Source organism: Carassius carassius, chromosome 3 (genome assembly GCF_963082965.1).
Source record: "Carassius carassius chromosome 3, fCarCar2.1, whole genome shotgun sequence".
Classification (NCBI taxonomy): Eukaryota; Metazoa; Chordata; class Actinopteri; order Cypriniformes; family Cyprinidae; genus Carassius; species Carassius carassius.
In genome coordinates, this window is record NC_081757.1 from 11,092,803 (window position 1) to 11,118,729 (window position 25,927).

The 25,927-nt window shown below is 37.5% G+C and overlaps 2 protein-coding genes across 2 annotated transcripts in view; both read left to right on the top strand.

Annotated features, from left to right (window-relative positions):
- Window positions 1-4,834, top strand: part of LOC132119089 (arrestin red cell-like) — a 39,131-nt gene extending 34,297 nt beyond the window's left edge. Inside the window, exons 11-15 of the mRNA XM_059528839.1 lie at window positions 490-627; window positions 809-892; window positions 992-1,068; window positions 3,257-3,311; window positions 3,394-4,834. Coding sequence (XP_059384822.1) covers window positions 490-627; window positions 809-892; window positions 992-1,068; window positions 3,257-3,311; window positions 3,394-3,487 — 448 coding nt within the window. The 3' untranslated portion in view covers window positions 3,488-4,834. The remainder of the gene's footprint in view (window positions 1-489; window positions 628-808; window positions 893-991; window positions 1,069-3,256; window positions 3,312-3,393) is intronic.
- A 1,108-nt stretch (window positions 4,835-5,942) lies between these two features.
- pelp1 (proline, glutamate and leucine rich protein 1) lies at window positions 5,943-22,157 on the top strand. The gene is made up of 18 exons (XM_059528845.1): window positions 5,943-6,118; window positions 6,456-6,520; window positions 8,646-8,751; window positions 8,883-9,032; window positions 9,741-9,812; window positions 9,898-9,957; window positions 10,065-10,221; window positions 10,309-10,441; window positions 12,075-12,162; window positions 12,286-12,374; window positions 14,878-14,991; window positions 15,248-15,392; window positions 15,982-16,144; window positions 16,226-16,281; window positions 16,382-16,606; window positions 18,775-20,568; window positions 21,336-21,643; window positions 21,886-22,157. The coding sequence occupies exons 1-17, from the start codon at window positions 5,978-5,980 to the stop codon at window positions 21,426-21,428; spliced, it is 3,651 nt and encodes a 1,216-aa protein (XP_059384828.1). The 5' UTR covers window positions 5,943-5,977; the 3' UTR covers window positions 21,429-21,643; window positions 21,886-22,157.
- The last annotated feature ends 3,770 nt before the right edge of the window (window positions 22,158-25,927 follow it).

Genomic DNA, 25,927 nt, shown 5'->3' on the forward strand with positions numbered 1-25,927 from the left:
GCATAATAAATATACACAGTCCACACGCACGTATAGTATGTAAACATAACTTTTTATTTTGGATGCAATTAATCGTTTTGCTAATCGTTTTTAATTATGTACTGTATACATAAATTTTTATTTAATTTTAATTTTAGTTAGTTTTTTTTGTATTTCTATTTAGCTTTATTTTTATTTATTTTATTTTGAATACATTTTTGAATTTTTCGTTTTTCAACCATTATTTTCTTCTTTTTTTTCAGCCATATTTCAGTTATTAAAAAAAGAGTAGTTTTCAGTAGTTTTCCAACTTATTATAGAACTATTTTACCTCCCTTTCACCCCCTTATTACCCAAATGCATTTAGCCACAATTTTCACCATATACCGTTTTTAAACTTTTTCTAGTACTGAAGATTAATCATTATAATCTTTACAATATGGTCAGTGCTTATTTTTCTGATATGCATAGAGCACAAGACTCACTCTGTTTTGTTTTGGCCATGTGCAGTGACCAGGTGTCCCCCAGCTCCACGTTCTGTAAGGTGTACACCCTCACCCCCACACTGAGCAGTAACCGAGAGAAGAGGGGTCTGGCTCTGGATGGACAGCTAAAACACGAAGACACCAACTTGGCCTCCAGCACCATGTAAGTGGCCTTCACCTGACAGTGCATCACATGCTGCTTCTTGCTTGCTGTTGTGTTTCTAGTGCTTATAAAGTTAACTCAACCCATATGTCCATAAACCCTCCAGCAGAACCTCTCAAACAGCTGCGTTGCTTTTTGTAATTGCTCTGTATGTTCAGCATGTGTTTCCCTGTGCTTACAGAGTGAAGGATGTGTCCAATAAGGAGGTCCTGGGGATCTTGGTGTCCTACAGAGTAAAAGTGAAGCTTGTGGTGTCTCGTGGAGGGTGAGTATGTCATTTGACACAGAAATAAAAAAAAGACTTTTTTATATTTGTACAGAATATCCTAACACTGAATCCAAACACTTCTTTGTGTTTTGTTAGTGATGTGCCTGTGGAGCTGCCTTTTGTCTTGATGCACCCTAAGCCCTCCGAACAGCCCAACTCTAGACCACAGTCAGGTAACAGTTCGTGTTTATCTCATTATGTCTGCAGGCATGTTATGTATATATAAATGTCTGATATTTCTTAAAGAGATAGTTCACCCTAAAATCAAATTTCGTTCCAACCTGTAAGACCTTCATCCATCTTTGGAACACAACTTAAGATATTTTTGATGAAATCCTAGCACTCTCTGACACTCCATATACAGCAACTGACACTGTCAAGGCTCAGATAAGTAGTGGACATTAGTGTACATTAGCTGCTTTTCCACTGTCGGCCCAGTGCTGTAAATGGGCCAAGCGGAGCTAATAGCCTCAGACCTGTAGCATTGAGGCCAAAATCACACTGCGTTTCCACCATCGGCCCAGAAGCTTCGTAGCGCTTCACTAAAACACGCCCTTTACACGCCTCTCAGGAACAATGTCATGCAACCCCATCATTTCACCATCAAAGAGATGTTATCAGAAAACTAATAAGAAATAAAGCACTGGAACTAGCGTGATCACAAACTGAATATGTTTGTTTGCTTGCCTTGTTAAAGATTTTAAAGCATCAGAGTTTTACAATAATAAATGAAATTAATTAATTCTGTTTCTGTTTATTTGTAGTTACAGTATACATCACATTTAGAAAGAATTATAATTTCTATATTTTTATGAAAAACCTGAACAGAAAAACAGAAAAGACAAAACATAAAAAACATAAAAAAACATAAAAGAAAAACATTAAAGATAAGATAAAATATGTTATTTAATAAATACATGATTCTGATAAAGAATAAGAAATTGATGTCTAACATCGTATATACCATGTCTTGTGCATCGCTTATAAATATTTCTGCCTTGTATGGCGATTATAATCCACATCGGATCAAATAATTTCAAACACTTGCTGCTGACTTAGATCAAAAATGAGTTTTGAACTTAAATTATTTCAAAAGTTTTTAATGCTGGTGTGATAGCTGTTAACATTTTCCTAAATGATCCACGGCACTGACGCTCTCCAGATGCGGAGAAACTCCACCTTTGTTCGTAACCACTTCTCTAGCCCCAGCTGGCCCACTTTGGCCCAAGGTTTTTTTTCACAGGCCAAAAATCCTGGGCCGTTGGCCCCGAGGAAACACCGATGGGACATGATTAAGCACCAGAAGTGACAGTGGAAACATGAATGGCCATGGCATGCACTGGTACGCCTGCTTTTGGCTTGACAGTGGAAATGGGGCTATTGCTAATATAGTCTGTGTTACATCAGTGGTTCAACATTTAATGTTATGAAGCCATGAGAATACTTTTTTGTGTGCAAAGAAAACAGTTAATTCGACAGTTTCTCTCTTCCGTGCACACTTCGGTTCTTCTGTTGTTCTCTTGCGCCGTGATACTCTCGTAAACGCACGTCGAAGACTGACATTGAAAAAAAGAATCAAATAAACTTGTTATTTTTGTTTTCTATGCGCACAAAAAGTATTTGCATAGCTTCATAAAAGTAAACCACTGATGTTGAAGCACTGATGTCATATGGACTATTTTAACAATGTCCTTACTATGTTTCCGAGTCTTGAACATGGTAGTTGCGTTGCTGTCTATTGAGGGTCAGATTTCGGATTTCATCAAAAATATCTAAATTTTTTATGAAGATAAATAAAATTTGGAAAGACATGAGGGTGATTAATGTCAGAATTTTCATTTTTGGGGTGAACTATCCCTTTAATTATAGCTTTTTTTCTACTTTTCAACCTATTATTATTTTTTCTACTAATAATTATTATTATACACTTGACAAATATAGAAATATATACTTCTTGAATGTCTTAAAACTACTATTTTATTTTTTTCTGCTTTTTCAAACAGCTACAGTAACATATTTAATAAGATCATTATGAAGGGTTATATATTATTATGTAATTGTTTTTATTATATTTTTAAGTTGCTTTGAGTAAAAATGGCAGAATTACATTAAACACTGATTTTTATATATCAGTGTGTATATAAAAATATGCATGTTCCACGACCTAGCTGTGAATGTGATACTTGTACGATAGTTCAATTTTGACTTAGAAGATAATATCATCATCTTAATATTACTGCATTTTTATGGGCGTTTTTTCAGCATGAACAATGAGTTTTGACAATGTAGGTGTAGTTTTGATTCAACTTTGGAACTAGTTTTTTCATTGCCTCATTTTTTTCTAATCCCTGTCCACCACAGCTGTGCCAGAGACAGATGTCCCTGTGGATGCCAACCTCATAGAGTTTGAAACAAAGTGAGTTGGCCGTGTGTTTCGTTCACAGACTCATGCTTTCGCGTGTATGCGTAACATAATTCTCATTTCTTTTTGTCTTTAGTAATTTCTCACAGGATGATGACTTTGTGTTTGAGGACTTTGCGAGGCTCAGGCTGAAGGGAATGAAAGACGAAGAGGACGATCACTTCTGCTAATGGCCCTTCCACACACACACACACACACACATGACACGGTGTGGTGGTTGTAACCGGGCGACAGGGGTGGGGTGTCAACCTGCCAGTACTCATACCTCTGCTCCACTGGGCCCATCTGATAGAGTGGAGCACTTACTGATTTTTCAGAGCCTCTTTCTTTCTTTTCTTAACTCTTTCTTTGTCTTTTGGGTCCCTTTCACACCATTTTAGCATCGGTGATGTGGTCTTTTAACTGACCTCCTGTTTCTCTGGTCATATGAACCACTTCACTATGATGCTTAGTTGTTGGATATAAAGACTGAGGGAGAAGGAAATGGAGGGAGAAACTGATGGGTCTTCTAAACATCAATGTATTGTTGGTGGGCAAAAGGGTCCATTGATTCAGGGGTGAATATATTTTTTAATTCTTTCTTTACCTTTTTTCGTTTCCTTTCCTTTATTTCTTGTCATCATATTCCCACTTATATATAAAGTGGGGATTAATAGCTATGTAATTATGGTATATGTTCTATGTTATTTCATTGTACAGTGCATACACTGTTCACAAACACCATAGGGAACTTGAGTTTGGTGTTAATTTTATTCCACTTTCCTATACCCGTAATCTGATCCATCCATACTTGCTTAGCAGCTTTTATGTTATAGTTATGTAAAATGTATACATATCATAAAAAATATGTAGTAACAGTTTTCTGTGCACTTGATGTGCACGCAATACTCAAATAATTAAGGACGTGGCATTTTTTTTTAGTGGAAAAGTAGTTGGCAATACAAGTCGGGACACAAGCATCTGGTTTCTTATTGTACATTTTTGCATTTATTCCACATGTTGAGTTGTAGATAATGTGAACACTGCAACAAGTCTTCAGTGCGAAGTTAGCTTGAAGATTAAACAAGAGGACAGGGACAAGCTCAGTATGTGCCACACACACACAACATAATTCCTCATTATTTGTGCCTGCCAAACTTTATTTGCCAAAATGTGATGATTTATAATGTTGCTTGTAAATTAAGCTCAGTTAGGTTGAAAATCTCATGCTCATTCCATGTTTTAGTTCACAGAAACTGCTGATGTAACCATTGGACTGCCAGAAATATTTTGATGATGGTTATTTTAAAATCACGTTTATAGCATGATTTCCAGGAAATTTGACTTTTTACTCTTGTTCTCCCAGGATCAGCCCTTTCCTATGACATTCTGCATAGTTTACTACTGAACAATGGCAAATTTACTTATGTTACAATATGTACAAGGAAGTAACATTTTGCAGTGAAAAAAGTAGAGCTCCCATTCAAGGACAAAAAGCTATCTCTAAAATAAAGGATTGCTTTAAAGCACCCATACAACCCTGCCAACGTGCATACTTGCTTAGATTTCAGCTTTCATGTGCCCTTGAGTTGAAGATGAGGTCGTGTCTGTCTTGTTTTGTCCTTTTCTGATGTATAATTGCTGTATAATTGTTTTATGTACAGTTTGGAGTCATCAGTGCAGAATCATAAAAACCCAGCTGCGCAGGTAACTGTTCTGCTACCCACTATACTATACATTCTAGTACTTCATAACACAGGGATGTAAACGATCAAAGTCAGTCATGATGTATTTCCTAATCTTATAATACAGAACTGTGACAGGATATATTTTATTTTAAATTCAAAATTAATTTTAATGAAAATGAACCTGATCAATCAAATCAGAAAACCTTAAGATTCATTTTTCTTATGCCATCATCTTAATGTAAAACTTTTGTTATCTCAATGGAGCCTGTTTTGATTGCAGATTCAGTTGGATCTAAGCATTTAAGTGTCTTAATAAATAGTTTTTAAGCTACTTCTCACAGCTAATATTGATACTGAATAAATAAAAGATACACTACCAGTCAAAGGTTGGGAAACATCTACTTATTTCTTTATTCTTACTATTTTGTACTAAATAATAGTACAATCATTAAAACTGAATGACAAAAATGTCAAGCATTTTAAAGTTTAATTTTGTAAAGACGTTTATACTTAGATATCATTTATATTTGTCAGTTCTGAGTAATTAACGAAAGATCACAAGGTTTTTTAGATAATAAAAAGCATTACTGTGTCCAAACCTGAGTCTGGTAGTGTATTATGCTTCCTGCTTAATAAAAAAATAAAATAAAAAACTAGTTACAGTGTATAAACAACATTTTATTGACTAAAATGACATAATTTGAATTCAATGGGAAAATGTTATTTAAAAATGTTTTAAGTAACGTTAGACCTACACTGTTTATTTTAAGCATTTTTGGGGATAAGAAAACTTATTTATGATCTAACAATCCTGTATCCGCCTCTTTCTGTAAAGGCAGATTATACCGAAAACAATAACAAACTATTTTCAGAGCCCGTCTATTAGACATTCTCTGCTATTTTTGAAAAATACCAAAAGTACCTGACGCGACGAGTTGACGTCACCGAGCTATACACTCGTCGCGGGACTTGCGCGTCATACAGGGCGCTAAGATGGCTTCAGCGGTTTGGCTGCATGGCCCCAACATAACTCGCTTAACAGAAGGACTGGTGTCTGTCCTAAAGGAGGATAGACCTGAATATCTACCTGCGCTTCTAGCAAACTACCGTGAGCATGGAGTGATCGGGGCTCAGGTATGGCAGAGGTCTTGTGCTAACGTGCGGCGCGAGGTAGTGTGCGTGCGCTTCCTTGGTTTAAATGGAAGCTTTATGGTTAACGTTATGTGACTTTCTTAGTTTGTAGTGTATACAATGTCTATATCAATACGAAACGTAATTATGATTTAATGATATGTCTAATGACCAGTGTGCTCGTTTCTGTGGTAACTGAGCTGGTAGTTAAGTTCACGGTTTCATATGTAACGTAGTCTTCTCTTCTCCTATAACGCCTCTGTGTTTAATTTGAAAGCACACTGAGGAGATGTTCTTCTGTCTGTTTGTGTTAGTGACACTGGTTTGAATGGTTTTTCAGAGCACGGGAGCTGTGGGTTGTCTGGTGGGCATCAGTAATGCACGGCTCGGGTCCAGTAAGACCAGGTGAGCTGTCAGAAAACTCAAATCTTCTTATTGTACACCATATCTTCCCTGCCCTTATCATTGCATTTTTCATAAAACATTTAAAGACATTTCTTGCATTGCCAAATCCTATCGATGTTCTAAGTCTTAAAAAAACTTTTTTTTTATTGTTTGTTTATTTCACACCAGGCGCGTCGTTAGACATGGGCTTTACTGTCATTGTTGTTTGTGGCTTCTGGTGGTAGCTATGGACATTAGACACTTTTTAAAAAGTAAAATAAGGAGGCAAGAAGAGTTATCTACTGGCGCCGTTCCCTCATCATTAAGCTCAGGTCGGTGAAGGCTCTTTAGCAAACCCTGGTCTAACGTACCTAGCCCTGTACTTACTGTGGTATTAATGCAGAACAACATGTACTGTATATATAAAGTACGTGGGACCTTACTATTTCGCCTATAACTAATCCATTTTGTGAGCCATAATCCGTTTCTCGTGAAGAATGTAGATGAAGTAGCCTATAAATCTGATTTGGCGATTGAAACACGATGTGTAAATTAACGTTATTCCCCTCAGATGGATAGCTAGCTAGAATACCAGGGGCCGTATTACAGAAAGAGTCTTAAGATAGGATTTTCCCCGATTGGTATTACCGAAGCAAATACTAAATAACTTTAGGAATCATATCTTGCTTCATTCTTTTTATTTCAGGTTAGGAAATCCTAACATCGCTAGCATCAACTTTTCTGTCTGATAGGCTACCTATAGCAACCGATGTCACTTTTCTCATCTCGCGAGACGCGAGCTAAACGGCTTTTAATCGCTGTTTTGCTGCCGTTTTTTTAATGAAACATACAGTGAAAATGGAGAATTAACAACAACTCATTCATTGTTTCATTCCTATCATTGAACTTTAAGTCAGGTGACTATGGTGCGTTCACACCGGACGCGAATAGCGCGTCAGGCGCGAGTGATTTTTATGTTTATGTCAATGAATGCACAGGAGCCTGCTTGCTGCTGTCACGTGGTGAAGTGACACAGTTTATAATGTTATATTATGTTTGGCCTCAATAAATTATTTTGTAATATGACTAAAATGCCTCGTGTGGTTCTAATGCACAACAAAGCAAATCTTTCACATAAAAACTCTTTATGATTTTAATATATGAGAGATACTCATTTTGTATTGAATGCTATTTATTCCATATATATTCTAGATTATTTGAAACATTATTATTTGAATGTAAAGACAACAAACACTTAATGTATAAGAACAAAAAAAAAATCACAGGACAGGTTTCACTTTTGGAGGCTGGCTCCATTTATTATCAAAACAAAAATAAATGACAGATTAGGTGGTGTCAAGGAAGGAGGCAGAGACGATGATTATTTATTTGTGTTTCAGTGAATTGCTGTTACAGTTCTACAAATAAAGCATTCTATCTTTTTACCTATCATTTAAAATGCTACAAAAATGCACCTGAATGCTGTAAAAGAAGTCTTTAATGCTCAACGCTTCCAAATTACCAAAAGCGCGGGGGGGGGGTCTGGTCTAAGCCCCCAATGTATCAAGACCCTAGCAACGCCCCTGTTTCACACTTTTCTCTTGAGTTCTAGATGTTACTGCTGCCTTATGTCCAAACGTTTTATTAGAACAAGCATTATTTCAAGGAAATGGATTGTTACCCAGTGTCACTTTTTTCTGTTTCAGGATCAAAACCAAAGGTAGTACATAACCATTGATAGAGAATAGAACAGAAGGGCGAAAGAAAAAAATATAATTCAAATTCCACATGCATACATACATGCATAATATATTAGACCAGAAGTAGGATGTTAAGAGACTATAGGTAATTTTGTAAAGGAATGGCATTTACAAAAATACATGAATAAAAACAATTTTCCAAAAACATCTAACTTTTTACAGTTTCAGAAAAAAACACTGCTGCCTTAAAATTATTTGCATCACTTTCTTACAACCAACTGCAAGCTCTTATTCAGATCTTCTTCCATTCAATCAACCAATGATTAGATTCAAGTTTTCTTTTTCGATAAGCCCTTTCACTCCGAAGTACATCAAATATGAAAAAAAGGATCTGTCGCTACTTGTTTCCTCTTGACTTTATATGGACGTGATGATGTGTGTTTCAGGTTTGAGGGTCTCTGCCTCCTGTCTGTGCTGGTGAAGGACAGTTCGAGTGAAGTCTTCCAGCAGCATTGCCTTTCATGGCTGCGAACTCTGCAGCAGGTCATTCAGGTGAGAGATGTCTTCAGAATCAGAAATTTGCTTTCTGTTCTCTTGCCTGGATCCACTTGATAGGTCTTTTCTGATTTTATCCAGTTCTGTATGATTTAGTAATGTATCTGCTGTTGTTCTCAAACACACAGTCGCAGGCCCCTCTCCCCACTGTGCAGCTTGCTGTGAGTGTGCTGCAGGACCTATTGCAGTATTCATCCCAGCTGCCAGAGCTGGCTAGGGAGGTGGGACTTAACTCTATCCTGGGTATCCTGACCTCCCTGCTCAGTCTCAAATCTGAGGTAAAAATGCATGTGTGTCCATGTCACATTTAGATTTAAATCAGTTAAACTGTAGTCCTAAATCAAATTAATTTTGTACTGTTATGTCACTGAGTGTTACTTAGTTAAAGCCGAGCTTGTTTACTTGTGGAAAGTGTTGTCCTCAAATATACACTGCCACTGAAAGGTTTGGGGTCAATACTTTCTCTGCTGTCGCTGAATAATAAAAAAAGAACATGCATGACAGCAAAGACACTTGTATTGTATGAAACCATTTTTTTAATATATAAAAATGTTTAAAAAAAAAAAAAGCATTCATTAAATTATCCTGAAAAATTCTGTCATGTTTCCACAAAGATTTTAAGCAACACAACTGTTTTCAATATTGTTAATAATAAGTATTTCTTGAAAACCAAATTAGCATATTGCAATGATTTCGGAAAGATCATGTGGCACTGACGTCTGGAGCAATGGCTGCTGAAAACCCAGCTTTGCCATCACAGGAATAAATTACATTTTAAAATTATTTATTAATTTGAAAACCATTTTTAATTTGTAGTAATATTTTGACATAATTTTATCGCATTTTTCATCAAATAAGTGCAACTTTAATTTTAAAAAATATTACTGACCACAAACCTTTGAACAGTATTTTATATTGTTTATTAAACTGTTGTGCCACACAGCATCAAAATAAGTTTTTTTTTTTGTTTTTTTGTTTTGTCAAAGTGCCACCTAGTTGCTATGAAAGGAATGATGGCATGTATGATCTACTACCCACGGGCCTGCGGATCTCTGAGGGTCAGTATAACCAATAACCATTAATGATACCTTTTTTTTTTTCAGTTACTTTGTATTGGAATAATCTAATCATTGTCCCTTACAGGAAAAGCTTGGAGCATATTTCCTGTCTAAGATGGATTCCGATAATCCTAAAGTGCAAGAGGTTAGTTACATCTGCTTGTGGAATTAAAGGATAATGTGTGTAGCTAAAAGCTCAAAAAACTGAATCAAAATTTCTGCATTGTAATTCTCATTTTTATTCGTTGGAAGGTGGCTTGTGAATGTTATGGCAGATTGCCCTGTCTCAGCGGGGTGTTGGAAAGAGGGGGAGGAGGGCGCAGGGCTGAGGGCTGGACCAATCAGCTGCACTGCCTTCTAGCATCAGCCAACGGCATGCTGGGACAGCTGTACCAGGTTGCAGAAACAGGTATGTGGTGTGTTCTGGGTATTTGTGTTGTACTGAGAGAAACATTTGTTAATTTCTTGTTGGTTTTTTGTGCCGTCACCGTTGCAGAAGGAACAGTACAGTATGAGGGTCCTGGTGTTGAACTGCCTTTCCCTCCCCTGGATGACGTAGATCCCCTTCTGATCCTTCAGCTCCATCATCGTTACAAGGCCATTTGTCTGGCTATTAAACACACTCTTAGGTAGTACTGATGTTATGTGGCTTAATTCTTTGTATTTTTATAGCTGCTTTTTCCTGTCTGTTGAGCTTAGTTAACTTTTTATGAAGATTTTTGAGACGTTGATCCATATTAGTGAGATATACAGGTGAATCTAAAAAAATTTGAATATCATGGAAAAGGTCTTTAAAAGCAAACTTTCTTATATTCTAGATTCATTGCACACAAACTGAAATATTTCAAAAGGTTTTTTTTGTTTGAATTCTGATGGTTACGACTTACAGCTTAGGGAAAAACAATTCAGTATCTCAAAATTTGAATATTCCATTTTGAGCTTGATTCATTTTGAGTATAAATACTGGGTACCTCTTGGGCTAGTTTAAAACATGCAACCACAATTATGGGAAAGACTACTGACTTGACAGTTGTCCAGAAGATGATCATCAACACCCTCCACAAGGAGGGCAAGCCACAGAAGGTCATTGCTGAAGGGGCTGGCTGTTCACAGAGTGCTGTATCAAAATATATTCATAGAAGGTTGACTGGAAGGAAAAAGTGTGGTAGGAAAAGGTGCACAAGCAACCTGGATGACCACATCCTTGGGAAGATTGTCAAGAAAAGCAGATTCAAGAACTTGGGAGAGCTTAACAAGGAGTGGACTGAAGCCTGAGTCAGCGCATCAAGAGTCGCCACACTCAGACGTCTTCAGGAAATGGGCTAAAGCTGTCACATTTCTAGAGCCAAGCCACTCCTGAACCAGAAAAAACGTCAGAAGCATTTCAACTGGGGTAAGGAGAAAAAGAACTGGATTGTTGCTCAGTGGTTCACAGTCCTTTTTTCAGATGAAAATAAATTTAGCATTTCATTTGGAAATCAAGGTCTGGATGAAGACTGGAGAGACATAGAATCCAAAGTCTAGTGTGAAGTTTCTGAAGTCAGCGATGTTTTGGGCTGCCGTGACGTCTGCTGGTGTTGGTCCATTGTGTTTTATCAAGTCCAAAGTCAATGCAGCCATCCACCAGAAGATTTTGGAGCACTGTATTCTTCCATCTGCTGACAAGCTTTGAGATGCTGATTTCATTTTGCATCATGACTTTAGCATCTGCCCACAGTACCAAAACCACTTCCAAGTGGTTTGATGACCATGATATTACTGTGCTTGATTGGTCAGTCAACTCACCTGACCTGAACCTGAACCAGAGAATCTGTGGGGAGAATCTAAAGAGGAGCTGAAGGCGCTATCAAAGAAACCTGAGTTCCAATAACGCCTCAGCAGTGCCACAGGCTGATCGCCTCTATGCCACGCCGCATTGAAACAGTCAAGAAAAAGGAGCCCCAACCAAGTATTGAGTTGTATAATTAAACCTGCTTTGGAGATCTTAAATTTCTGTTTTGTAAATCTTTTTTTGATTTGATCTTTGAGAAAATGTTCAAACTTTTTGAGATACTGAATTTTACATTTTCCTAAGCTGTAAGTCATAACCATCAGAATTGAAACAAAAAAACTCTTGAAATATTTCAGTTTGTGTGCAATGAAACTAGATTGTAAGAAAGTTTGATTTTTGTATTTATTTATTTTTAATTAAATTACAAAAAATAAAGAACTTTTCCATGATATTCAAATTTTTTGAGGTGCACCTGTATTTCCCTGTCACAGTGCTGATCCTGCATCTTCAGTACGTCTACCTGTTCAGCATGTTCTCAATTTCGTGTGTCGAGCCCTGGCAGTCAATACAAAGAGCATCGTAAGTCTTTAACTCTCTTTCTGTATGTTTACATGCACATTAATGATGTTAAAAGTCACTGTTCGTGAAAATATTCATTGAATTTGCTTAATGTTGGACACTAACTGAAGGAGTTTGTTTCAGAGTCCAACAGGAGAGGGCTGTCTGAGGCTGATGGTTTTACCCTCTGTACACAACGACACTCTAGAACTTCTCTCTGCTCTCATCAAGGCGTAAGTAGACACACACACACACATTTTCTCAGCTGTCTAAATGGGGAAATTCCAAGCCCTGGGTTTTTTATATAATATATATATATATATATATATATATATATATATATATATATATATATATATACAGATATTACTAAACTGTAGTTTTCTGCATTATATTTGCCATTTTGAAAAACAAATTTAGCTCAGTTTTTTCTGCAAAATATGATTAAGTAGGTACACACACCATCGCCTGCCATTTTTCACAAATAGAGTACAGAGTAGGGCCTGAGAAAAATTGCCCTTTTAAGTCAACAAATCCACATCCTCAGTAAAATCATGGAAGAGTTCCAACAACGCAACTTTCATGTATTTCATATTATATAACATTAATTGTGTGACTACTTAATTTTTGATTAAAGAATTGTAGGACCCACTTTATATTAAGTGGCCTTAGCTACTATGTACTCAGGCGCGTCGTTAGACATGCCCCGGATGTTTTTTTTATAGCCCCGGATCTCAAAAAAATTAATTTATTGATAATTATTTTTATTTTATTTTAATAATTTGTATTTATTAAAAAAAAAAAAATGACCGGGTCTTTTAATCTATCCTTCGGAATCAATCATGTATTAAAGACGATTAAACTGTGTTCAAGCAGATCAAAGTTACTATGGTTACAGCTTAGAGTGCGCGCCTGAGGAGAAAGCTTTGGGCTTTACTGTCATTGTTGTTTGTGGCTTCTGGTGGTAGCTATGGACATTAGACACTTTTTAAAAAGTAAAATAAGGAGGCAAGAAGAGTTATCTACTGGCGCCGTTCCCTCATCATTAAGCTCAGGTCGGTGAAGGCTCTTTAGCAAACCCTGGTCTAACGTACCTAGCCCTGTACTTACTGTGGTATTAATGCAGAACAACATGTACTGTATATATAAAGTACGTGGGACCTTACTATTTCGCCTATAACTAATCCATTTTGTGAGCCATAATCCGTTTCTCGTGAAGAATGTAGATGAAGTAGCCTATAAATCTGATTTGGCGATTGAAACACGATGTGTAAATTAACGTTATTCCCCTCAGATGGATAGCTAGCTAGAATACCAGGGGCCGTATTACAGAAAGAGTCTTAAGATAGGATTTTCCCCGATTGGTATTACCGAAGCAAATACTAAATAACTTTAGGAATCATATCTTGCTTCATTCTTTTTATTTCAGGTTAGGAAATCCTAACATCGCTAGCATCAACTTTTCTGTCTGATAGGCTACCTATAGCAACCGATGTCACTTTTCTCATCTCGCGAGACGCGAGCTAAACGGCTTTTAATCGCTGTTTTGCTGCCGTTTTTTTAATGAAACATACAGTGAAAATGGAGAATTAACAACAATTCATTCATTGTTTCATTCCTATCATTGAACTTTAAGTCAGGTGACTATGGTGCGTTCACACCGGACGCGAATAGCGCGTCAGGCGCGAGTGATTTTTATGTTTATGTCAATGAATGCACAGGAGCCTGCTTGCTGCTGTCACGTGGTGAAGTGACACAGTTTATAATGTTATATTATGTTTGGCCTCAATAAATTATTTTGTAATATGACTAAAATGCCTCGTGTGGTTCTAATGCACAACAAAGCAAATCTTTCACATAAAAACTCTTTATGATTTTAATATATGAGAGATACTCATTTTATATTGAATGCTATTTATTCCATATATATTCTAGATTATTTGAAACATTATTATTTGAATGTAAAGACAACAAACACTTAATGTATAAGAACAAAAAAAAAATCACAGGACAGGTTTCACTTTTGGAGGCTGGCTCCATTTATTATCAAAACAAAAATAAATGACAGATTAGGTGGTGTCAAGGAAGGAGGCAGAGACTATGATTATTTATTTGTGTTTCAGTGAATTGCTGTTACAGTTCTACAAATAAAGCATTCTATCTTTTTACCTATCATTTAAAATGCTACAAAAAATGCACCTGAATGCTGTAAAAAGTCTTTAATGCTCAACGCTTCCAAATTACCAAAAGCGCGGGGGGTGTATCAAGACCCTAGCAATGTATCAAGACCCTAGCAACGCCCCTGTATGTACTTACCTTTTAATTAATAATTTAGTACAATGTACTTATTGTGTACATACATGTTTTTACATTGTACTTATATTTAAAAAAAAAACTGTAATTACATCTGTATTTAATTTCTGTAATTACATTTATAATTACACTGTTGACCCATACTTTACACCTTAACCCACCCTTAAACTTACCCATACCTCCAACCCTCTCCCTAACCTTACCCCTATCCCACCTCAATAGCAGCAAAAGTGTTTTACAATACAATATGAACACAGTAAGTACATTGTACTTTTTTTTAATGTAAGTACATAGTAGTTCAGGCCACCTAATATAAAGTGGGACCGAATTGTATGTTGGTGGTCGCTGGTTAAATGTACAAAAGTAGCAGATCAGTTTTAATGGCTTTGTGTGTGTGTGTGTGTGTGTGTGTGTGTGGTACAGTGTGGGTGGTGGACTGATCCAGTATAGCAGTGTGCTCACAAGGCTTTTCTCACGATCTCTGTCTGCATGGACACCTCTGCCTGAGGCCAGTCTGGGCCAGCAAAGAGCATACAGGTATTACAGGAACTGAATAATTAAATATGATCCTTTTTGTGCTTTGTATTAACAATCTTGGCCACTCTGACCATTGGTGGTCAGACATGATTACCTTTTATTAGCATTTCTGAAATGCTTTTCCTGTGAACACTTAATTACATTTCATTGTGACATAGTAACACACTTCTGTTGTGAATGAAGCACAAAGTATGCTCGCTTAGTTATTTTATCTAAGTGTCCAACCATTTGACGATATGTTCTGTTTTACCGACAGTTCAGTGCGAGTGACCGTGTACCGTACCATTGAACTGTGGGTAAGAGTAGGAGGTGCCTCTCTGCTTCAGGCAAGCCCCTCTCACACAGAATTACTTTTCACTCATTTGATGGGTGACATCACGCCAGCATCAGAAGCAGTCAAGGTAGGTTTAAGGGTCATTGAAACACAAACATCTTGGGCAATGAAATTAGAGATGAGCCTCCTGGCGAAGATGGGTGTTTAATCTGAAGAATTAAAAATTTATATTCTGCCAGAATGCACTAAATCAATCAATTGACAGTAAAATTTCAATTTAATTTCTTTTTCTTGAAAGAATACTGAATTGCATCACGGTTTCTAAACTAAAATAAGCAGCACAGTTGTTTTCAACACTGTTAATATGACATTTTTGGAGCATCAAATCAGCATATTAGAATGATTTTTGAAGGATCATGTGACACTGAATACTGGAGTAATGGCTGCTGATTGTTCAGATTTGATATCATAGGAACAAATTGCATTTCACAATATATTAAAATTGAAAAACTATTTAAAATTGTAATAGTTACTTTTTTTTTTTTACTGTACTTTTGATTAAATAAATGCAGCCTTTCTGTGTGAAACTGACTCCAAATATATCACATGGTCATCTTTGTGCATTGTCATCTCGTTTTTAAGACCACTTTTTGATGAAAATGAATTCAATAAATTTTCCATTTCTTTCTCCAATGGTTCTTTAATTTGCTGTTTAGCTTCGTTCCGGACAACAGTCACAGTCCATGAATGACCTGATTGGTTCTGCTGGCAAGTCAGGTCCTCGTCGAACGAAAGGATTGGGAATGGGAGATGGAATATCACTACAGAGGAAAGGAGATGTGCTAGCCAATCAAGACACATGTGTCGCTGCTCTTCGGGGTGAGCACTCCGTGAAGATCAGTGAATTTAAAATTTTACTAGCAGAAATACACTTACTGATGATGAATGATTCCTTTACAGCATTAAGACAGATAATATTGACCAGTGGAACTTTGTTGAAAGAAGATCTGCATAAGGTCTGTTCATGTTTCTGTTTTGAGGTCTTTTTATGTTACGTTACGTTAGGTTATGTTTTTAGTATGGAAAGTTGTGTTTCATGTTGCTCTCCCTTGTTAGAGGATCCAAGACCTGGTGGTGCCTCTGTGTGTGCGTCTGCAGCAGCAGTCTCACTGTGTGCTGGAGGTAGGTGCTGTCAGTGGCCAGTATGGCAGCCCCTCTCCTCGCAGAGAGCTCTACCGCCTCTTACTGGCACTTGTGCTGGTGCCCTCTCCCCGCTGGCCTCCTCCCCTCTCCTGCGCAGTGTCTGCCTTCAGTCACGGAAGGCGAGATCGCAACATCATGGTGAGTGAACATCCTTGACTAAAACTTTACTTTTCAATTGGTCTCTGTCAGTTTTCATAGATATATGAGTCAGTTCCCATCAAACTCAATCAGATGATCCAGAAAAATAACACATTATAAAATGAATGTTCAGTTTGACAACCAGAAAGTGTTGAAAAAGCAGAAGCACTGCAAAAGGCCCAAGAGTTGAGTAAATGCATGTGGCAATAAGAGGCTGTTGAAGTCTGTGTTGACACTTAAAAAGGGCATTTCATTGCCACTTTATAATTAGGTTTAACTTAACATTATTTAAAGCAGGTATCATGAACTAATAATGAAGAACAATTTTACTGCATTTGTTAATTTATAAATATGCTGTCGCTCATTAATTTGCTTATCCTTAATACATTAACTTAAATGTATAGAACTTTGAATGTTTTAATATTAGACATTAATATTAACAACTTGACCACATTATATGTAATGCATAATGCAAGTTATGGTTAATGAACTGAACTGTTGTAAAGAGTTCCCAGTATTTCTTATGGTATCTCAGACAACTTCAAATAGACTTATGCCTATATATGTTTCATACGTTTAAAACCAGTGATTTGCGAAATCAGTGTACCAAAATCTAGTCTTTGTTATTATACATTCTAGTTTAAACAATTTAATGGCACCCAACCTGTCTGAATGTGCAAACATAAAAAAAAACTAATGTCAGTATACAGTGATTGACGTACACAGACATTCATTTTGACATTTGTATTCGTTCTTATGTGGCTGTTCGCTTTCACTGTGAAAGCACATTTTGGGTGGTGTACTGGATGTGTGCTTCAGATGACGCAGGAGACTGTAACTGGAGACAGTGATTCATGTTTACAAAAGTGTAAAGGAAAGTATTGAGAAATTAAAAAGAAACGTTACACCTGGCAAACTGCTTTTTATTGTCTCCAAAAGCTAAATTTAGCCTATTTTAACACTAGAATAGAAAATGCAAATTGAGCGTGGCCCTGGCATAGAGTTGTATCTGTCTGTGGTTCATCACACAGCTATCACATTTCTTAATTTAGCCAAAAAAGGAAACTTGTGCCTTTTATTTAACCTCATGTCATTCCAAACCTGTTTGATTTTTAGGAAGGTATTTTGAAATAAGGTATGTTTTTGTTTCTTTTTCTTGACCATATAATGAAAGTTATTGTGGTCCAATGTTGTTTGGAGAATTTATTTATACTTTTGGGTGGAATATCCCTTTGAGAGATTCAATTACTTTGTCAGTCTATTATGTAGATGAAATACTTCCAAGGCACTCAAGTGGTAGGATAAAAAGCCTTTAATGTACTGGGCTTAAATCATTACAACTAGTTAAAAGTAGATCTACGCGTAGTCGCCCCGAGAATGAATCCAAAAAGTCTCGTTGAAGAAGCTGTTTCTGTCTATTTCCACCTTATTGAACATGGGATAGATTCAATTCCAGTATCTTTCAGGGACCTCTCAGTGAATTTAAAAAAAATAAAAGACTTAATTGGTTATACTTTCCCAGAAGACACATCAGTAAAATATGTTCTCACCTTATTATAACAATGTTGACATCACCCACATCTGAAATTTCCTACTAAATAACCAAACCACGTCATCTTTTCAGGGGCAGGTAGATGCGTACTAACTTAATTTGTATAGTTGTTGAATGTCTATATCTGGCCATTGGTTTTTCTCTCAAATTTGTCCTAAGGGTGCTGTCACTTTCGATAATGTTCCAATTGGAATTTATTATACGTTTAATTTGTGATGCTTCACGGCTGTAATTTGTTGAAAAGCACACCCGATTATAATCATTAAAGCATTGTTGCACTTTTTTTCTTCTTACACAAAAATTGTTTCCTATCTATCGATTTGACATTCTCTGTGGCGATGGTTAAAACTTTAGAGTCATAACCCCTCTTTCCAAATCAGCTGGTCATGTCTTCTAATTGAATTCCATAATCGTTTTCTCGATCACAAATACTTTTCAATCTTTGCAATTGGCCATGAGGTATGTTTTCAATTTTAATTCAATTACTGTCACCCTGTTGAACAATGGTGAAATTGTCTCTTTCATTATGTATTGGCATAGTCAAATTTATACTGACCTCACATAATATGACTATTGGCACTTCCCTCTTTTTTTGTTTCTTGGTGTTTCCCTACAGGTATCGTCATTCTGTGCTGAAGCTCTGACTATATGCAACACCCTTATTCATCCTCGCACACCTTCAATCTCTCTCCCTCTCACCCCTCTAACTCTCAAATCAACCCCAACTGCCCCTGTACTTGCCTCTGGCCAAAACTCCTCGCTGTCCATCCCTACCCTCCTTGGTGGTCCTGCAACAGGGCCTTTCCCTGCCAGACATCCCATGGGCTTAGGTCCCGCTACCCTGCTTGGTTCTTTGGAGAATCATCTACCTTTGGCTCCTCCGGTTCTTCTGACACCAGCAGACACTACGGCCATTCCAGGGGACCTACTGCTCTCTCCAGCCCAACCGGGTGAACTGGCAGGTCTTGGAGCCCCTGAAGGTCAACGACAAGTTTTTGTCCGCTACGACAAAGAAGAACCGGAAGATGTAGAGATCTCTTTGGAGAGCGATTCTGATGATAGCGTGGTAATCATGCCAGCGGGTATGATGATGGAGATGCAAGATGGAGCGGTAAATGCACAGTCATTGTCCCAGTCAGCAGTTCCTGCCGTAGGTGGCCTGCAGCCTTCTGCCCCTATAGTGGGTGAGGTTGGATCGGTTGACACTTCGCTACCTAATGAGCTGCCCACCTCCATTCCCCTCCAGATTCTACCAGCAAACGCCAATAACATTAACTCTTTCCCTGGACCGAGCCAGACAGCCCAGCTTGTGTCTCTGGTGCCTCCTCTGAACTCAACTACAGCTTCACTCTCAGCATCACCTGCTGGACTTGCAGACTCGATGACGGGTGGTCCGCAACTTCAGCAGATGTTGATGCAGACTTCTCCAGGTGGGCAGCCACCTACGCTGGGCTTGTCTTTACAGATGCAGCTTCAAAACCAGATTGCTCAGACCAGCCGTCAGCTCCAGCCACAGCCCACAGCAAATGAGGTGGACCAGAATGTCATCAACATCAACAGCTCAGATGATGAGGAAGAGGAGGAAGAGGAGCTGGAGGAGGAGGATGAATTAGGAGAGGAGGAAGAGGAAGAGGAGGGCCTGGAGGACGAAGAGGAGGAAGAGGAAGGCAGTGACTTAATTGATGAAGAGTACTGTGAGGAGGAGTTTGATGACTATGATGACGAAGAGGATGAGGAAGAAGAGGGAAGTGAGGAGATCCAGCCGTTGGAGGGAGACAATGACAGAGGGATGATGGGAGAAGGGGAGGCAGAGGTCATGATCGAGGCAGAGCAGCAAGGGATAGAAATGTTCTGCATGGAGAGAGAGCGAGACGTAGAACCAGGGATCGAGGAGATGGAGGGTGTGAGGAGTGTCTATGCAGATGAAAGAATCAAGGACAAGGGGACCTTGGAGGAAATTGAGAACATTGGAGCAGTTGAGAGAAATGAACCTGTGGTTGGCAAGGACCAAATAGAGAGTCTTGTAATCAGTGGAGATGCAGAAGGCCCTGAAGAGAACACCAGAGTGGAGGTAGTTGAACCTGAAGTGAAAACATGTGAGCAAGAAATGGCAAGACCAGAAGATCCTGCGGAAGATGCTGGGCCGTCACAACAGGGTCAGGAATTGACTGTAGAAGACGAAGTTCAAAAGCAAGAACCAGAATTACAGCCCGAAGACACAACCAATGTGCAGAGTGCACCATCCACGTCCGAGCAAGAGGTGTTACAGAGTGTAGAGGAGACGGAAGAAGAAGAGGTAGAGAAAGAAAGCAGTGAACAGGGAGAGGATACAGAAGCAAGGGGTACAAAGAGGAAAATGGAGGATCGCGAGGAAGGAGAGTCTTCTGAGCAAGGCACCGAAAAGAAAAAGGTAACGGAGTAATGTCTTGCCCTGGTGATTATTCCTGAATTCTCCGAATACATCGCCCATAGCCACACAGGCTCGAATTGATTAAAAAAAATACTCGAGCACCATATTGGCATATTAGAATCTGCTGATATTTCTGGCAATGAAGCCCTGAGTGATTGCTGCTAAAAAATGGCAGCTTTGCTATCACAAAAATAAATTACACTACAGATTGATAAAATAGAATAAAGACTTTTTAAACTATAATATTTCACAGTATTAATGTGTTTTTGAGCACAAGAGACTTATTAAAAAAAAAAAAAAAAAAACAATTCTTACAGACCCCAATCTTTTGAATGGTAATGTGTTTTTTGTTTATCTTAGTACACTGAGAAACCAGTGAGAAACCAATGTTGTGTTCTCAGCATTACTGTAAATGTCAGCGATCTCTGTAATGACTGTTAAATGTCACCCTTTCCAAGTAATCGTATTTCCTTAAATAATGATGATTGTTACTGTAACAGTTATGCATAAACATGCATGTGGTATGTACAACAGCAAGGATTCACATTACATCAGCATGTGCATACGTGCATGAAGTAACTTGTGGCATCAGTTTGGATTAGTTATTTAAACAATTGAGTTGCTTGTAATATCTTTTGCACACAGTGTATTCTTGTTAACTTCTTGACTTCTAATGTTTATTCTGGTAATAGCATATAAACAATATGTTGCTTATTCAGCGCATTCTCTCTAACTGACTCTCTCCTCTTGCTCAATCTCTTTTACAGATGGATGATGAGGCAATGGCTTCTATGCTGGCTGACTTTGTTGACTGTCCACCAGACGATGACGATCGCGGAGCCTCCCAGTCACAGTCCTAACATTACCAAACTTCTCATTCACTCAATTGTCACATCAAAGCAGCTTTCCAATGAATAGTCAGAACCTGAAAGGTCACATTTGACTGAAACTGTTGCCTCAAACTCTGCTGTAGTTCCTAGAACAGCTCCAAATCGGTTTCTTTGATGAAAGCGTTTTAGGTCTTCATGTTAAAAGAAATGCCAATACCATTGATAATGTTAAACATGGCAAAAATGTTCATAAATTGAGATTAATAAACTATTACATTTACATTTACATTTACATTTAATCATTTAGCAGACGCTTTTATCCAAAGCGACTTACAAATGAGAACAACAGAAGCAGTCAGGTCAACAAGAGAACAACAACAGTATACAAGTGCCATGACAAGTCTCAGTTAGTCTAGTATAGAACGCATTAGGTTTTTTTTTTTTTTTTTTTTTTTTTTTTTAATTAAAAAGACAAGAAAAGGAAAAGTGCTAGTGTTAGTTGGTTAACTAACTATTAGGTGGTCATGATTGGTATTTTTTTTTCGTTTTTCTGACAGCTTAACACAAGTATGATGATACAGTAGTCACAAGTATTTTTCACAAGTCACAAGTGCTTTTATCAGTTGGACAGTATGATTAATGTGGTGTTTTATGGACTCTTTTTTTTTTTTTTTGTATTATCATTTGTATATGTAACACATACTTTCCATTGTGTAAAAAAAAAAAAAAATAATGCAATAAAGAGGATCTGTTATGGCACTTTGTTCATAGTTTCTGTAGAAATTAGACCCGTAATGTGGAAATGATATTGAGTCTTGCACAACAGCAACTTGGTGCAAGATGTCTACTAAACGGTGAACTCTGCAGACATGGCATGCAAAACAAGGCCACAGAAATGCATTCATTATCCTATGTAAAACAAATTATTTCCTGACCTCTTGCTCTTGCTTGACTTCCTCTGTATTTTTTGGTGCTACAGTATGTTCCTTTTTAGTTCTCATTAGTGATATAATTTTAAAGGATGGTGTGATTAGATAAAGTGCAGCGCCCTCGCGTGTTGTCTTAGAACACATATCAGAAGTCTTATATTATCACGTTTAATGATGATAACATATCTCATGCAAAAATGCACTAGCTCGGTATATCTTGAATGTGGTTAATTTTTCAAGATATGTTTGCTGTAAGAAACTATGTACTTCATGAGGTTAAATGTACACATAAAGCAGGAATCCCCAACCCTGATCCTGGAGACCTACCATCCTGCAGACTTCAGTTCCAACCCTGCTCCAACACACTTGTCTGTAATTATCAAGTAGCCCTGAACACCTTGATTAGCTGGTTCGTGTGTTTGATGGGGGTTGGAGCTGAAATCTGTAGAATGGTAGCTCTCCAGGAGCAGGGTTGGAGACCAATGGCTTAGAATTTCTGCATAACCATTCAAATGTTTGGGGTTGGTAGTAATTTTTTTATTATTTTTGTAATTATTTTGAAAGAAAAAATCATTAATTTACAGTAATGTAATTTATTCCTGTGATGAGGCTGATTTAGCAGTTTCTTCAGTGCCACACAATCCTTCAGAAATCATTCTAATATGCTGATTTGGTGCTCAAGAAATATTTCTTATCATGAGTGAAAACTATTTTCCTGCATTATTATTTTTGTGGAAACTGCAATACATTTTTGTTCAGAATGAATGGATGAATAAAGTTAAGAAAAACAGTTATTAGAAATGGAAATCTTTTGTAACATTATGCTGATGTTTAATCCCACAACTTTGAACAGCAGTGCCATAAAACATACCCGAGGACAACTATCAGAAAAAGGGACGTGCTTACACTGCACCACATCATGTCCGTCATTTACTTCCTCAACACCAAATACGTTTTGCATATATTTAAGCCTTCTGCCAACACTAAATGCACACATGCACAACCTTAATGTTTTAAAATGTTTTTTTTTTTTTTTGCACTCTATGTTTTAATTACATTTTAAGTTTATATGTTATGTAAAACCCTGAAACGTCTGGTAATAAAAGATATTCAGGACCAAAAATTGAGATGATAATGTGAAATAAACCACCGGAAAAATAAATTAAATGTCTTGGTATTTGCCAGTACCCTGTAAAAAAAGTTAAATATTGCTTGTAATTCTGCACAAAACGGCATTTTTTTTTTTTTTTACAAATAAACTCTTTGCAGTGACAAGCTTTAACACTGAGCTTTGACACACACTTTTAACACACAAGCTTTGACCTCCTAACTGAAGTGTTGTTAGAAGTCTAGCTGAAAAATGATTGTGCTGTCTCAGACAGTTCAAGTGAACGTTTCACATAGACTTCATGGAGGTTTCACAAGTTCAGTACAAAAATATTGTTTAAGCTTGTGGTTTTTCTATGAGCTAGCACCAACCACTTCCTTGAAGTTAATAGCAAAGAAAAAATGAATAAACAAATAATGAGGTTAAAATATCAGTCCATAGAGGAATGTGACAGAAAAGGCTAAAGGGGTGGGAGAGGGGGAAGGGCTGGAAAGGAGGTATGAGGGAGGAGACCAGTAGAGAAAGAGCATTTCAAAGCAAATATCTGCCTGATTCAGTCAGTGAAACTGGAAGGTCAGTGAACAGCCAGTTGATGTGTATAAAGAGGTTTTTGCAGCAGGCTTAAATGAAAGAAGGAAACTAGTTGGTTGAGAAAAAAGCAAGAGAAACTACAGCAGAGAAGGAGCAACACAAAAAGCTGATTTTCACCACCACACCATTCTACAGAGAAAAGGTAAAAATTTTCCCAACTATTCTTCAGATTTCTGTCAATTTATTTGAACACATTTAAGCAATTCCAATGGGTTTCTAATGTTTTCTGTTGATTTAAGTTAAATATATGAGTGTTTGTTCACAGGTTACCTCACTGGTAAGTAATCTGTGAACCTCTGTCAATTGGAATAACTAGTCTGCTTTAAGCTACTTTAAGACCTTCAAGGCATATTTCCTGATGGCTGTTTCTAAGCTTTTAGGCTATGTATGTGTGTCTGTGTGCTATATATGCAAAACATTTTTATGCACCTGTACAGAGTGCAGTTTTATTAGCAGGTGTAACGGACAGATAAATGAGCTTGCTCTTAAAATATCTTGGTGAAACCAATCTGATAAAAGTTTTTCTAGATGTGTGGCTGTTGGTGAAAGATGACCAAACTTGATTAACTTGAACTAGAAAAGCGTGAGAAAAGCTACTACAACAGCAACAACTAATGAAACTCTTTATCAAATACTAATAAAGTTTTACAATTTTAAGTTGTATAAACACATTAATTAACACTGAACAATAGCATATCTTAAATTAATATTTACCTAGATTAATAAATGCCAAAAAACATTCATAATGCATAACTAACAAATAAATCTTATTCTAAAAATGTTCCCTTCTGTTCCTTAATATTAATACTGTACTGTCATATTTTTTTCCTACTGTAAATACCACATACACAATGGACTCCTTTATTTTCATAGTTTGACTTGTGTTCTATTATAACAACAGGGAAGCTCACTAGATCAAATTGCGCTGAAGTGTCATCCTGCATTTGAATCTTTTCTGTCTGATGATACATTGAGGGGTTTTATTCTATTCAAGACCATATGCTGATCTGACTGTAGGTGTGTCTTGGTTTCATGTTTAAAATTCATCACATCTATTATTCTTTGAAAACAGGTTATAAAGCCCAAGGGAGATCATTCTTATGCAAGAAATCCTCTTTAAGCCCTCACTTTTTTTCCACTTTCACTTCCACCATAGATTGCTTGCTTTTGTAATCATTCAGTGCAGACAGAAACTGATTGCACAATACTTTGAGGCAACAGATTAACATGTGCTATAGCTCTCTATTAGATAGTTTATGTAGCATATCCATGATGTGAATCGCCCATTCCACCACACCCCAAAGCTGCTCTATTTGACTGAGATTTGGTGACTGTGGAGGCCGCTTGAGTAAAGTGAACTCATTGTCATGTTCAAGAAACAAGTCTGAGATGATTTGAGCTTTGTGACATGCTGCATTATCCTGCTGGAAGTAGCCATCAGAAGATGGGTACACTGTAGTCATAAAGGGATGGACATGGTCAGCAACAATACTCGGGTAGGCTGTGGTGTTTAAATAATTCTCAATTGGTACTAAGGGGCCCAAAGTATGCCAAGTGTCCCCCACACCATTACACCACCACCAGCCTGAACCATTGAGACAAGGCAGGATGGATCCATGCTTTCATGTTCTTCACACCAAATTCTGACCCTACCATCTGAATGTCGCAGCAGAAATCGAGACTCATCAGACCAGGCAACGCTTTTCCAATCTTCTATTGTCCAATTTTGGTGAGCCTGTGCAAATTGTAGCCTCCGTTTCCTGTTCTTAGCTGACAGGAGCGGCACCCAGTGTGGTCTTCTCCTGCTGTAGCCCATCTGCTTCAGGGTTCAAAGTGTTGTGCATTCAGAGATGGTATTCTGCATACGTTGGTTGTAATGAGTGGTTATTTGAATTGCTGGT